The sequence below is a fragment of the Colobus angolensis genome, unplaced genomic scaffold, assembly GCF_000951035.1.
Source record: "Colobus angolensis palliatus isolate OR3802 unplaced genomic scaffold, Cang.pa_1.0 Scaffold91, whole genome shotgun sequence".
Taxonomy (NCBI): Eukaryota; Metazoa; Chordata; class Mammalia; order Primates; family Cercopithecidae; genus Colobus; species Colobus angolensis.
Window position 1 is genome coordinate 5,635,633 of NW_012123043.1, and position 13,778 is coordinate 5,649,410.

Below are 13,778 nucleotides of genomic sequence, written 5' to 3' on the forward strand. Positions count from 1 at the left end.
GGTACACATATGGGCTAGTGTCATAGGTTAAAAACTACTCAACATCTATTGTTTCTCTCTGAGGCAAAATGCATTCTGTTTCAACTGACTTCAAGTGAATCTGGTGGACACTCCTGCCACTTAACTGTAAATTCTGACACCTACAGATTCCAGGAATTTAATTTTCCAAACACAAGAAAATCTTGGTCATAACTGAATGGTTAGCACATTAGCTGGGCGTGGTGGCACATGCCTGTAGGCCCAGCTACTCAGGAGGCTGAGGCACGAGAATCTCTTGAACCTGGGAGGTGGAGGTTGCAGTGAGTGGAGATCATGCCACTGCACTCAGCCTAGGCGACAGAGGGAGACTCTTTCTAAAAAAAAAAAAAAGCTTAGCACTGGCTGAGGTTAACATCTTTATTCCCTTACCCTCTGAAGACACAGCCATGGTCAAAACCGCATTGAAATACTCTCTCACTAACCTGTATAACTGTTTTCATTGTCTTTTTCAAACAGCATTGAAAAAAAGTACAGTATTTTTTTTTTTTTTTTGAGACAGTTTCTGGCACTCAGGCTGGAGTGCAGTGGTGTGATCTTGGCTCACTGTAACCTCAAGCTCCTGGACTCAAGCAATTCTCCTGCCTTGGCCTCCCAAAGTGCTGGGATTGCAGGTGTGAACTGCCACACCTGGCCCCCTACTATTCCTGTATCAGAAATGTAACTCGCCCACTCACCACCAGCCCACATTCTGGGTTCTCCCGTCACTCCACTGCCTGCGCCTCTGCTGATCACACTGGAAGAAGAGATCATGGCACTTGTCACTGACAATGGCTCCAGCACATGCAAAGCTGGCTTTGCTGGTTCAGTTCCCCCTGAGCCATGTTCCCCTCCATCATCGGGCATCCCCGGCACCAGGGCATGATGGTGGGCATAGGCCAGAAGGACTCCTACCTGGGTGATGAGGCCCAGAGCAAGTGCACCATCCTGACCCTGAAACTGCCCCCTGGACCACCGCATCATCACCAACAGGGATGATATGGAGAAGATCTGGCACCACACCTTCTACAATTACCTGCACATGGCTCCCAAGGAACACCCAGTGCTGCTGCCAGAGGCCCCTCTGAACCCCAGGGCCAACAGAAAGGAGATGACTTGGATTGTGTTGAGACCTTCAACACCCCAGCAAGGTACATGGCCATCCAGGCTGTGCTGTCCCTGTACACCTCTGGTCACACCACTGGTATTATCATACACAGCAGAGACTCACACGGTGCCCGTCTATAAGGGCTATGCCTTCCCCCATGCCATCCTGCGTCTGGATGACTGGCACCTGACCGACCACCCCATGGAGAGCTTCAGGGAGCCCAGCTACTGCTTCACCACCACAGCCAAACAGGAGATTATGTGCACCATCAAGAAGCTGTGTGGTCGGCACCACACCTGGACTTTGCAGAGATGGCCACCACAGCGTCCTCCTCCTCCCTGGAGAAGATCTAGGAGCTGTCCAAGTGTTTCCAGAGTCTGGAGGCGCTGTTCCAGCCCTCCTTCCTGGGTATGGAATCTTGCGGCATCCACCAGGCCGCCTTCAACTCCATAAAGGGTGATGTGCACATCCGCAAGGACTTGTATGCCAACGTGGTGTTGTCTGGTGACACCCCATGTACCTGGGCATCACCTACAAGATGCAGAAGACCACCATCCTGGTGCCTAGCTCCAAGATCATCACCTCCCCTGAGTGCAAGTCCTTGTGTGGACTGGCAGCTCCATCCTGGCTGCCCTGGCCGCCTTCCAGCGGATGTGGATCATCAAGCAGGATTAGGATGAGTCAAGCCCTTCCATCACCCACTGCAAATGCTCCCAAATGGACTGCAAGCAGACGCATATCATTGCTTCATGGATTAATGTAGAAGTATAAATTTGCCACTGGCAAATGCATACACCTCATGCCAGCCTCAAGAAACTAGAATAAGCCTTTGAAAATAAACTGGTCCTTGAAGCTTGTATATGAGCACCGGGTTGTAGAATTTGTTGATTTTGACTTTGTCAACTGTTCCCTTGGTATTTAATACCCTGTACATATCTTTGATTTACACTCTTAGTACATGTGGCTCAGTAACTTCATGGCTGACATGAGGACATGCTTGTGGGAGGGAAGTTCGTGAATTGGTGAGTCTGTGTGACCTGCAGTCTCCTTATCTGTGCAGGTACTAATGTGTCAGAGCTCAGTGTTCCAGGGGTTTCCTTTTTTTTTTTTTCTGAGATGGAGTTTCGCTGGAGTGCAATGGTGCGATCTCGGCTCACTGCAACCTCCACCTCCTGGATTCAAGCTATTCTCCTGCATCAGCCTCCCAAGTAGCTGGGATTACAGGCATGCACCACCACACCCAGCTAATTTTGTGTTTTTAGTAGAGACAGGGTTTTTCCATGTTGGTCAGGCTAGTCTCAAACTCCTGACCTCAGGTGATCCACTGTGCCCAGCCACTCCAGGATTTTTCTAGAGCCTGGCAAGAGCTCCTGAAGTTTCATTTCTGTCTTGCTGGTCTATTAGTGTTAAGTCTTGAGCTAGAAGTGGTTTGCATTTACACCTGTAAATTTATTCATTCTTTTCATTTATGTAAGTTTTTTGTACCTAATTCTCAATTTTTAAAGAGGTGACCACAAATTTTTGTTTTCCATTATTTGTGTAAAGAAAAATAAAGTGCTGCAGTAAACCAAAAAATAATTTGCTCTAACCTCTAGCTCCATTTTGAAAAATCTGCATGAACTTCTTTAAATTAGTCCGATTAAAATGATAACAGTATTCAGCAGAGTTTATTTTAAATTCTCTTTAAAACTATTTACTGAACTATTATAACTTTGTCAGACACTAGCCACGCACCAAGGGCAAATAGGGTATTTATTCTGAGTCCTTATGCTTATGAAATGTATCATCCTTAGAAGTGAGGAAGTAGAGTCAGGCATTTAATTTTTAAATATGTATACATTTAGGAGATAATGGAAATGAAATGCTATCTGATTTTGAAGGGAAGAACTGATTTTTAGAAAAGTGGGCTTTGTATAGAACCACTACTTACATTCTTTTAAAAATCTTACTGTCACCAGGCATGGTGGCTCACACCTGTAATCCCAGCATTTTGGGAGGTTGAAGCAGGAGGATCACTTGAGGCCAGGAGTTCCAGACCAGCCTGGGGAACACAGTGAGACCCCATCTCTTAAAAAACAAACAAACAAACAAACAAAAAGCCGGGCATGGCAGCATGCACCTGTAGTCCCAGCTACGCATAAGGCTAAGAGGCAGGAGGATCATTTGAGCCTGGGAGTTCAAGCTTGCAGTGAGCCACAATCATGCCATTGCGCTCCTGCCTCGGTGACAGAGGCCCTGTCTCCCCAAAAATAAAAACCCTATTGTGAAAATATATGTTCAGAAAAGTGCGCAGATGTACAGCTCAATTTATTACATAGTGACTATCAAGATTTTTAAATATAGAATATTACCAGCATTGCAGAAGCTCTCCTCATGCCCCCTCCAAATCATTACTCCTACCTTTATCATAAATCAAGTGTCCATATATATGCATAGGTCTGTTTCTGAGCTCTTTTGTTCCATTAGTCTATTTGTCTATCCTTGTGACAAGCCACACTGTCTGTCCAATAGAATAATTCTCCCACCGTGTTCTTCTCCATGACTGTCTCGGCTACTCCTGGTCCTCTGCATTTTCATTTAACTTTTACAATCGGTTTGTTGAATTTCACACACAGAAACTTGTTGAGTTTTTGACTGGGATTTACTGAATTTATGTATCAGTTTGAAGTTGAGATTGTTAACAATATTAGGAGGTAATAAACTTTTTTCTTAAAGGGTTAGATAAGTATTCTAAGCTTTGTGGGCTGAGGCAGAATTGGAGATATTATGTATTTATATAACCATTTACAAAACATAAAAACCGGCCAGGTGCGGTGGCTCACACCTGTAATTCCAGCACTTTGGGAGGCCAAGGTGGGAGGATCACTTGAACCCAGGAGTTTGAGGCCAGCCTGGGTAACATGGCAAAACCCTGTCTCTACCAAAAATAAAATTAGCCGGGTGCACTGGCACGTGCCCGTGTTCCCAGCTACTCAGGAGGCTGGGGTGGGAAGCTCACCTGAGCCTGGGAGGCTGAAGCTGCAGTGATCTGTGACTGTGCCATTGTACTCCAGGCTAGGCAACAGAGTAAGACACTGTCTCAAAAAAAAAGTAAAAACTATTTTTAGCTTGAAAGTTTCTGAGCCTCAGTAGGTACTGGCTGAATGAATTTGGCCTGTGGGCTGTAGTTTCCTGGCCTCATGAATTTCTTTTACTTTCTCTCAGAAATGTCATATAAGGTTTTGTGTTGTGGTCTTACACATCTACTGTTAGTTGTATCTAGCCCCTAGTTTTCTAGTTCTCTCCTCAGTTGTGCCTAAGCTGCTGTTAAAACGTTCCAGTGAACTTTAATTTTACAGACAGGGGCTCACTCTTGCCCTGGCTTGAATATAGTGGCGTCATCATAGCTTACTGAAGCTTCTAACTCCTGGGCTCAAGTGATCCTCCCACCTCAGCCTCGAAAGTAGCTGGGACTACAGGCAGGTGCCGCCACACCCAGCTATTTTATTTATTTATTTGTAGAGACAGACTCTCACTATGTTGCCCATGCTGGTTCCACTGTATTCTTTCTTTCTTTTTTTGCGATGGAATCTCGCCCTGTCCCAGGCTGGAGTACAGTGGCGCAATCTCAGTTCACTGCAACCTCTGCTTCCTGGGTTCAAGTGATTCTCCCGCCTCAGCCTTCTGAGTAGCTGGGATTACAGGTGTGCACTACACCTGGCTAATTTTTGTATTTTTAATAGAGACAGGGTTTCACCACGTTGGCTAGGCTGGTCTTGAACTCCTGAACTCGTGATCCGCTGGCCCTGGCCTCCCAAAGTGCTGGGATTACGGACGTGAACTACCACAACTGGCCAAGTTTCCACTGTGTTCTTAATTTTGATTATTGGATTCTTACAAATTCTAGAATTCACTTTAAAAAAAAACATGTCCATGTAGCTGCTGAAATTCCCAAACTGGTATCTCTCCTTGAAGATGGTAAGCAGTTATTTTAGTCTGTTTGATAGCACCAATATCTCTAGCTACTATGGGCCTGCTATCTTGTCTCACATGCCTGCTTACATCTTGTTGTACTCAGGATACTGTATTAGCAAAATTGTTTGTAGAAATAATCTGAATTTTAGGATAATAATAATATCCTCTAGAGAGGGTTTTTGTTTGCTTATCCAAAGAGTTTGGGCAAACTACCACTCTGGGATCACCTTAATCTAATTTCAAAGATTAAGATCCATAATCAGAAGCTTGGCTGCAGTCCTGAGAGCCTGTTTCCTACACTGCCTCACCCTTATTCCTGGGTGCAAAAGACTGAGGGCTTCAACCAAAAGAGAAGGACACCACCAAGTCCATCGCCCTTTCACAGGCCCTGTCCCCTGCTTCTGAAAGGCTGCTAAAATCACTGCTAAGCCTCTGAATCGCCTCCAAGTTTGGCAAATGCTACCAGGAGAACGGTGGCCCATCACACCAAGCCCACCTCCCAGGGTGTCCATCTCCTCTGCCGTCCTCGTTTAGCAATTCTTCAAAGTCATGTTGGCTCTCTTGGTGCCTTCAAACCAAGATTCTGAAGCATTTTGTCCAGCCTTTCTAGTTAACCAGTGAGCTGGTCAGTCCAAAGGACCTATCCACCATTACCAGAAGCAGAAGTCCTCATAGCTACTTAGTTTCATGTGTAGCCTCATATACAACATGGTGACAATTTGTGAAATGTCACTACACCATTGCCCATCTTTGATTCTGTGTTTTTGTAAAATAACAGATGCTTATGTGGAAACAATCAGGCCTTCGCAAAATCAACTGCTCTCCCCAATAGAAAACGGAAGTTTTTATACTCGGAGCAGAAAGCACAGGCTGCCTCTATCTACCTACAGCAAACAGCAGCTGATTCACAAGTATGCACTGAGAGCCTACTATGTGTGAGGGAAATGAAGAAATGACATTTGCATTTCATAGCAGACTAGATAGTTGGTTGACCTTAAGCTAAACCCCAAGGTTCAGGTTTCAGCTCTCCTCTGTTTTTTCAATTTATATATTCTTCCCAAGGACATGCAGAAATCTAATTTCTATTGCTTAAATGCCTTTCTTTCTTTCAGATCAAACTGAAAAGGCAGAATAGCAACTTGATATTTTTGGCTACTAGGGCAACATTTGGCAGTTTTCAAAAAAGGAAACAGAAATGACCGATACGTACATAAAAGTTTCACTAGAAATAAAATAAATGCAAATTAAAACAAAGAAATACTATGGTTTCCTATTCAAGTCGATATATATATATATATATATGTATTTGCGGTTGTTGTTTGAGACAGGGTCTCACTCTGTTGCCCAGGCTGGAGTGCCAGTGGTGTGATCTTGGCTTACTTGCAGCCGCCATCTCTGGGGCTCAAGTGATCCTCCCACCTTAGCATCCCAAGGAGCAGGGACTACAGGTATACACCACCATTTCCAGGTAATTTTGTTCATTTTTTTAATAGAGATGGGGTCTCACTATGTTGCCCAGGTTAGTCTCAAACTCATTTTAAAAAATGCTTAGCTTAGGTTCTGGCTTGTGATGTGAGGGGCCATGTGCCCCTAGAGACATCTACTTGGGTTATGCTCCTGACTTGAGTGGATAACTCTGTTTTTCTCCAGATGCCGTAACAATGGACATGTGACCCTCTGTCGGAAAAACACAGTTCTCTCAATTGCTTACTGAGGCTCATTCAGGCTGATTGGAGGAGGAAGCCACCTTTCCAGGGGAGTAGGTTGGTTGCAAAAGTGTGCCCAAGGCCAGCTTGCACTGCAGTGGGGGAGCCCTTAGAAAGTCTGGGGGTAAAGGAAGGAGGAAGCAACTAGAAAACAACGGAAGGGACTTCAGATGGTAAGGTTTCTATTTAGTACTTATTTCAACTTTAGGCCTCCTGAATGGTAGAGGTGGTGACAGGAGGATACCTGAAACCTTGGTTATATATAACCTTCCTTCTATGACGGTGAGTCATTTCAGAATAGAAATGATGGAATAATTGGAAATTAAGTTGAAGGCTTAAACAAGTCTGCTGATATCAAACTGCTGGAGCAGCCCCAGAGCTATGGAAATAGAGGAATCTGCATGGAAGTTTGTATCCTGGGTTGGCACAGAGATTCCAGTTGAACCAAAACTCCATGAGGACCATGCCTAGCAGGTTCAGTAAATGATACTATCCATTAAAGAAGTTCTTGCCTATGAACAAAGGAAGAAAGTTACCTGTCCAGATAAAGCGAATTATAAACTTGTGTGTAATCTGGCAAAGGCCTAACCCTCATATCCTACACCCTCCACTCTCATTCCAAGAGAGCCTGGGTAAACAGCCAGGGCTGGGTTTTCCTCTGGCTGCCAGATGGGGTTAAAAATCTGCTTCTCACTTTCTAGGCTGTAGCAGTGAGGAGTTAATATAAAAAGAAACCATAAGATTTCAAGGGAAGAGGGACCACACCCATCTTCACAATAAAATGTCATTCTCAATCTAGAGCAGAGGCGCTCAAACATGGTACTGGAGATGCATCCCAAGTAATGTTTCTGGTTAGTGGTTTAAATACTGAGTTTTGTAAACGCTTTACTTTTAGAATGATTAAATTACTGTAGATCACATGGGTAGCTATACAACAAAGTCACTCTCAGATATTTGTACGCCTTCTTGAATGAGAAAAAGGCAGACTTCCAACTATTAGTACATAAGCATCTTTTGTTACGTGTTGTCATAGCTAAAAGGTTGAATACTGCTCTTCTAGAGCAAGAAAAAGAGGGAGCCCCTGGGCAAAACAGAGCCTAGGCAGAATGCCAGGGAAGAGATGAGATTTGTGGAGGTAAGCAGTGTTCCAAAACTGGGGGAAAAAGGAACTTAGGAAATGTGATGCAAAGTGAACTAGGCAGGAGGCATGTATTGAGGCTTTAGGAAGCAGGATTAACCCTCTGCATGTTCAAGTGGACATGCTGGTACTCAGTATTTATATTAGCACAGAGAAGAAGGCAGCAGAACAGTTAGACCACATTAAAGGCCAGTTCTTGTGGGGAGCAGGTTTATCTTTGGAGGTGGAGCTGGGTACCCTTCCCCTCAGTTACTCATGGGAAACTCGTTCCAAGGCCACATAGAAACTGTTCTTGTCATCTAGACAATGCCAACCAATTGGTCCAATTTCACAGTCTGCGCAGACCAGAAACTTGATGTTGCCCACGTCCTTGGTGAAGCCCACATTCTCAAAAATGAACATGTTCTCAACAAGCCAGTGTTCCTGCAGGAGATCACCATCAGGATTGCTGCCGTCAGACAGAGCTGGCTTCTTTCTCATGGAGGGAAGGAAAAGCTGCAGTGGGAGAGAACATAAAGAATGCAGAAGTTGAACTGGCCCAGTTCCATCAACACCCCCATTCTAGGTACACTTCACATTGCTCCCTAGCAGGAATGACAAACTAAAAAAGAGAAGCCATCTCGTTAAGCTGTAGACGATAATGCTGGGTGGCTCTTCTTTGCCTCTGGTCTCTGCCCTGATTCTTTTTTTTTTCTCTTTTGAGACAGATTCTCCCACTGTCGCCCAGGCTGGAGTGCAGTGGCACGATCTGAGCTCACTGCAACCTCCGCCTCCCGGATTCACACCATTCTTCTGCCTCAGCCTCCCGAGTAGCTGGGACTACAGGCGCCCGCCACCAAGTCCGGCTAATTTTTTGTTTGTTTTTTTTTTTAGTAGACACGGGGTTTCACTGTTAGCCAGGATGGTCTCGATCTCCTGACCTCGTGACCTGCTTGCCTCGGCCTCCCAAAGTGCTGGGATTACAGGCGTGAACCTGATTCTTAAGAGAAATGAAAGAGGGGCACCAGCTGGGTGGTCTGGGAACTCGGTCTCACTGCTGTCCTCAATATGCGGCCCACATGGTCCTAGTTTCCCTGGCTCATTATGCTTCAGACACACTGGCTTTCTTGCCTTCCTCAAACAGCATTAGTCTGTTCTGCCCTCAGATCTTGGCATGGCTAGCTGCTCCTCAGCAGTCAGCTCAAATGCAGCCTTCTTAGGAGGTCTTATCTAACCAAACAACCTGAATTAGCTTTACTTACTGCTCACTATATATTTTTTTTTAATAGCTTGAGGTAAAACTGACATATGAACTGCACATATTTTAAATGCACATCAGCCTGGGCAACATACTAAGACCTAGTCTATACAAAAAGCAGTTTGAAAAAATCAGCCAGGGCTGGGCGCAGTGGTACATGCCTGTAATCCCAGCACTTTGGGAGGCTGAAGCAGGAGGATTGGCTGAGCTCAGGAGTTCAAGACCAGCCTAGGCAATGTAGTGAGACCCCTATCTCTACAAAAAACACAAAAATTAGTTGGCTGTGGTGGTGCACACCTGTAGTCCCAGCTACTCACAGGGCTGAGGTAAGAGAATCATTTGAGCCCAGGAGGTTGTTAAGGCTGCAGTGAGCTGAGATTGCACCACTGCTCTCCAGACTGGGCAACAGAGCGAGACTCTGTCTCAAAAAAAAAAAAAAAAAAAAAAAAAAGCAGCTGGGCATGGTGGCAAGTGTCTGTAGTCCCAGCTACTCAGGAGGCTGAGGTGGGAGGCTCACTTGAGCCGGGGAGATTGAGATTGCAGTGAGCCAAGATCATGCCACTGTACTCCAACCTGGGTGACAGAGTGAGATCCTGTCTCAAAAAGTAATCAAGTAAAACGCACAGTTTATTTCACTTTAGCACATGTATACCAGTGAAACCATTATCATAATCAAGATAATGAACACATTCCACATTCATTTCCCCTGGAAGTCTCTTCATCATGCCACCCCTACTTGTTTACTTATTGCTTATTTTCTGAAATTATTGCATTAGTTTATTGGCTCATTTACCCCTATCTACCTCCACTAGAATATCAGCTCCTGGAAAGCAAGGAGCTTACCTTGTTCATTACTCGATCTCTAGTGGTTAGAATAGCAACTGGTATACAGCAGGATCTCAATGATTTGTTAAGAGAATGAGCATAGAATATCTGGCTTTGATCTATTCCATCACTGTTAGGGATATACTAGATTTATCTTATAAAAAGGAAAATCTAGTTCTACAATTTGGAATTATCAGCTCTAGGATGCTTGTACCCTCCAACCTATATGACTCCTCAATCATTAGGAGAAGGCCTCTGGCACACACAAAATTGCTTTAATTTCTTCCATATGGATAGTGTATACACTCTTAGCTGTCCCAGACTACTGCAGAATATCATGCCAGCCAAGTTTGTTACCCCTCTGCTCCTCATACGGCTGCTGTCATATCACTTATTTCCCATTTCCCACCCCACGATATACTTTTTTGGTTTTTCGTAATTAGAGACGGGGTTTCTCCACATTGCCCGGGCTGGGTTTGAATTCGTGGGCTCAAGCAATCCTCCAGCCTCAGTCTCCCAGGTAACTGGGGTTACAGTGCAAGCCACTGTGTAATACTGCTACTTCACTCATTCTTTATGCTTCATGTTCAAGGTGTCCTTAACACTTTGTTCTACCTTAAACAAAAACAGGAACAAGTAGAGGCAAAGAGAGTTAGGAATCAAAATTAAGGAACCAGGAAACCTGAATTCTGGTCCCATCTGTAACTTTCTGTGGGCTTCAATTTTCCTATATATATTTCTGGCTTATCCCCTCTACTGTAGGAATGAAATCTCACACATCTTCACACAGACGGAGTAAACTTCAGTGGACTAGTTAAGACATCTAACCAATCAACCAAGAATTTGATGTGTCCAACAAAACAAAAGGAAAACTGACTAAAACATTAGTGTTCAGGAGGTGCCCAACAAAAGATCACCACCTTCCCTCTCTCAGTTCCCATTTGTGGCACAAAGCATCACCTGTCCAGTTGTCTCTCCTTTGATCTGTGATTTAAAGGTACTACCATAATTAACAATCCATTCAAGACATCACATTGGGTCCTGTTTGCTCTATTCCTCAACATTTCCATTTTAACTTAGACCTCTAAGTCAGGCCCACAAGAGTAAACCCATATATATGCATATGTATGTGCATCTCTGCCTGGATCTCAACCTATTTACTGCAATGCCAAAGACAACTGCTAGGGCCAGGAGATAGCTATAACACCTGGCATATAATGAGGCTTTCTGGATAGGCTACTGGGGGTGGCAACAAAAAAATTAGTGATTTGAGGCAAACTCAACTTGGTGTGAAGTTGCCAGTGAGATCCCTGACCAGATGGGTTACCTTTGTTCTGTCAGGACCCCAGCGAATCCTGGACAGCCTCTTTAGAAATAGACAGAACACCACAACTCAGTGAGACTCTGCTGATACACTACTAACAGCACCCTTTTAAAAACAAAATACTACCTTTCTCATTGTAAAAACACATTTTCGGCCGCGCGCGGTGGCTCAAGCCTGTAATCCCAGCACTTTGGGAGGCCGAGACGGGCGGATCACGAGGTCAGGAGATCAAGACCATCCTGGCTAACACGGTGAAACCCTGTCTCTACTAAAAATACAAAAAACTAGCCCGGCGAGGTGGCGGGCGCCTGTAGTCCCAGCTACTCCGGAGGCTGAGGCAGGAGAATGGCGTAAACCCGGGAGGCGGAGCTTGCAGTGAGCTGAGATCCGGCTGCTGCACTCCAGCCAGGGCAACACAGCAAGACTCCGTCTCAAAAAAAAAAAAAACAAAAACAAAAACACATTTTCATTATAGAAAACCTGGCAAGCATGCTATAATATAGATGAGAATAAAAACTGTTACAATACAGAGTACACTTCTGTTAACTTTTTCGTAATTTTTTCCCTTCTGGGAGTTACTTGTGGTGGTTTCAGAACACATCTGAAAATTCTCTGATAATCCTTCCATCTAGAGTGGAGTCCATACCCCTCTCCTTTGGTCTGGGCAGGCCATGGTGATTGCTTGATGAATGTATGTGGTGGTAGTGACAGGCTGGTTAGAAAATGGCATGCAACTTTTGCCATTTCTCATGGGACACTTGTGCTGGGAGCCTTCAGTCACTGTGTCCTAAGTCTGGCTATCCTGAGGGTGCCATGTGGAGATCAGGCTGGGGGGGGGCCATGTAGGGACAGAGGTGGCCCCAAATCCTGTTCCAGTGCTCAGGTGTATGAGCCCTCCCAGCCCACAGGCAGACGCATGACGGAATGACCTTTCTGACTGCCATCACATCAGAGACCCCCAGTGAGAACTGCCTGGCTAAACCCAGTCGACCGCTAAATTCCTGAGCAAAATACATCACTGTTTGGGCTGGGCACAGTGGCTCACACCTGTAATCCCAGCACTTTGGGAGGCCGAGGTGGCCGGATCATCTGAGGTCAGGAGTTCAAGACCAGTCTGGCCAACATGGTGAAAACCCCATCTCTATTAAAAAATGTAAAACATTAGCTGGGCATGGTGGGGGCACCGGTAATCCCAGCTACTTGGGAGGCTGAGGCTGGAGAACTGCTTGAACCCGGGAGGCAGAGATTAGGTGAGCAGAGATCGTGCCACTGCACTCTAGCCTTTTTTTTGTTTTTTTGTTTTGTTTGAGAGGGAGTAAGACAGCATCCCTGACTTCTACCCACTAGATGCCAGTAGCACACCTCCCTCATTCCGACAACCAAAAATGTCTCCAGATATTGCTAAATGTCCTCTGGAGGTCTAGGGGTGTGGGAGGAATCGAGAAACATACTGCTTTAGACTAAAGTACTCTGGAACATAAGATATAGTAAGTGCTAGGCCCTGGATCACCTCAAGGTAGGACTGGCAGTCTAGTTCTCCAATTGTTCCCATCTGCAGACTACTAGGCTATTCCACTGGGTGGAGTGAGAGAGAAAGCTGTAGGCCACCTCTAACCAGACTCGTACATACCTTTCTCCAGGCTTAACGGCTGGGAGTGCTCCTTTAACACCTGCAGAGATGATTAACAGCCCTGCTGTAATTGCCCTAATGGTGGTTTATCTGCAATATGTCACAGTGATGACAAAAAAAAGAGCTACCCCAAGCCTTTACGGGGTTTACCCCAAAGCTTTAGTTAAGGAGCTCGGCATCTTAGAAGCTGCTTGTTCTCTGTAAGGATGGAACTGTTTTTCCCCACCTTAAAATGCGTGACACAGAGCAGGGAAAGGACTAATAAATAACTGGTTAGAATCTTCCATGAAATTTTCTACCTTCTATTTACATCACATCCTAGAAGTTATATTTTTGCTGAACTTAGTATTTGAGAAAAGAAAGGAGAAAACAATTAGGACTGAGAGTAAGGAGAACACTGGGTTGGATTACAGCGGAGTTGTTCGAGTCCAGAAAAAGGGATAGGATTCTTCCAACAGTTCTTTCTCAAGAAATAGGAAATTTCCAGACACACTGAAGCCATTGTTAAAAAACACAACAACAAAAAACACCTTTTTGCGTTTTTAAAAGAGGGAAAACATTTTAAAACACACAAAATGCATTAAAGAAAATTCTTAGGCCTCTTTCTAGAATACGGGCCACTGCGTTAGTTGAGAAACAAAAATAAATGTAACGTATATAATTTAATTTGCTCACACAGTTTTTGGCAGATCAGTTTAAAATAGTATCAAACAAGAATTAAGAATTTTGGCTGCTTGGAAGTTGCAGTGAGCCATGCTTGTGGCAGAGCACAACAGGGAATGGGGAGGGAAGAGGAGGGGAGAAGGGAAGGGGAGAAGGGAAGGGGGGAATGGAGGGGAGG

The 13,778-nt window shown here is 44.8% G+C and overlaps 1 protein-coding gene and 1 pseudogene across 2 annotated transcripts in view; one reads left to right on the forward strand and one right to left on the reverse strand.

The window, feature by feature from the left end:
* The first annotated feature begins 542 nt into the window (after positions 1–542).
* On the forward strand, positions 543–1,948 carry LOC105504347 (annotated as a pseudogene). The gene has a single exon (XR_001000602.1). The product of XR_001000602.1 is annotated as an actin-85C-like (transcript).
* A 4,213-nt stretch (positions 1,949–6,161) lies between these two features.
* RABIF (RAB interacting factor) overlaps positions 6,162–13,778 on the reverse strand; it is an 11,153-nt gene continuing 3,536 nt past the window's right edge. The window contains exon 2 of the mRNA XM_011931775.1: positions 6,162–8,416. Within this exon, the coding sequence (XP_011787165.1) occupies positions 8,171–8,416 (246 nt within the window). The 3' untranslated portion in view covers positions 6,162–8,170. The remainder of the gene's footprint in view (positions 8,417–13,778) is intronic.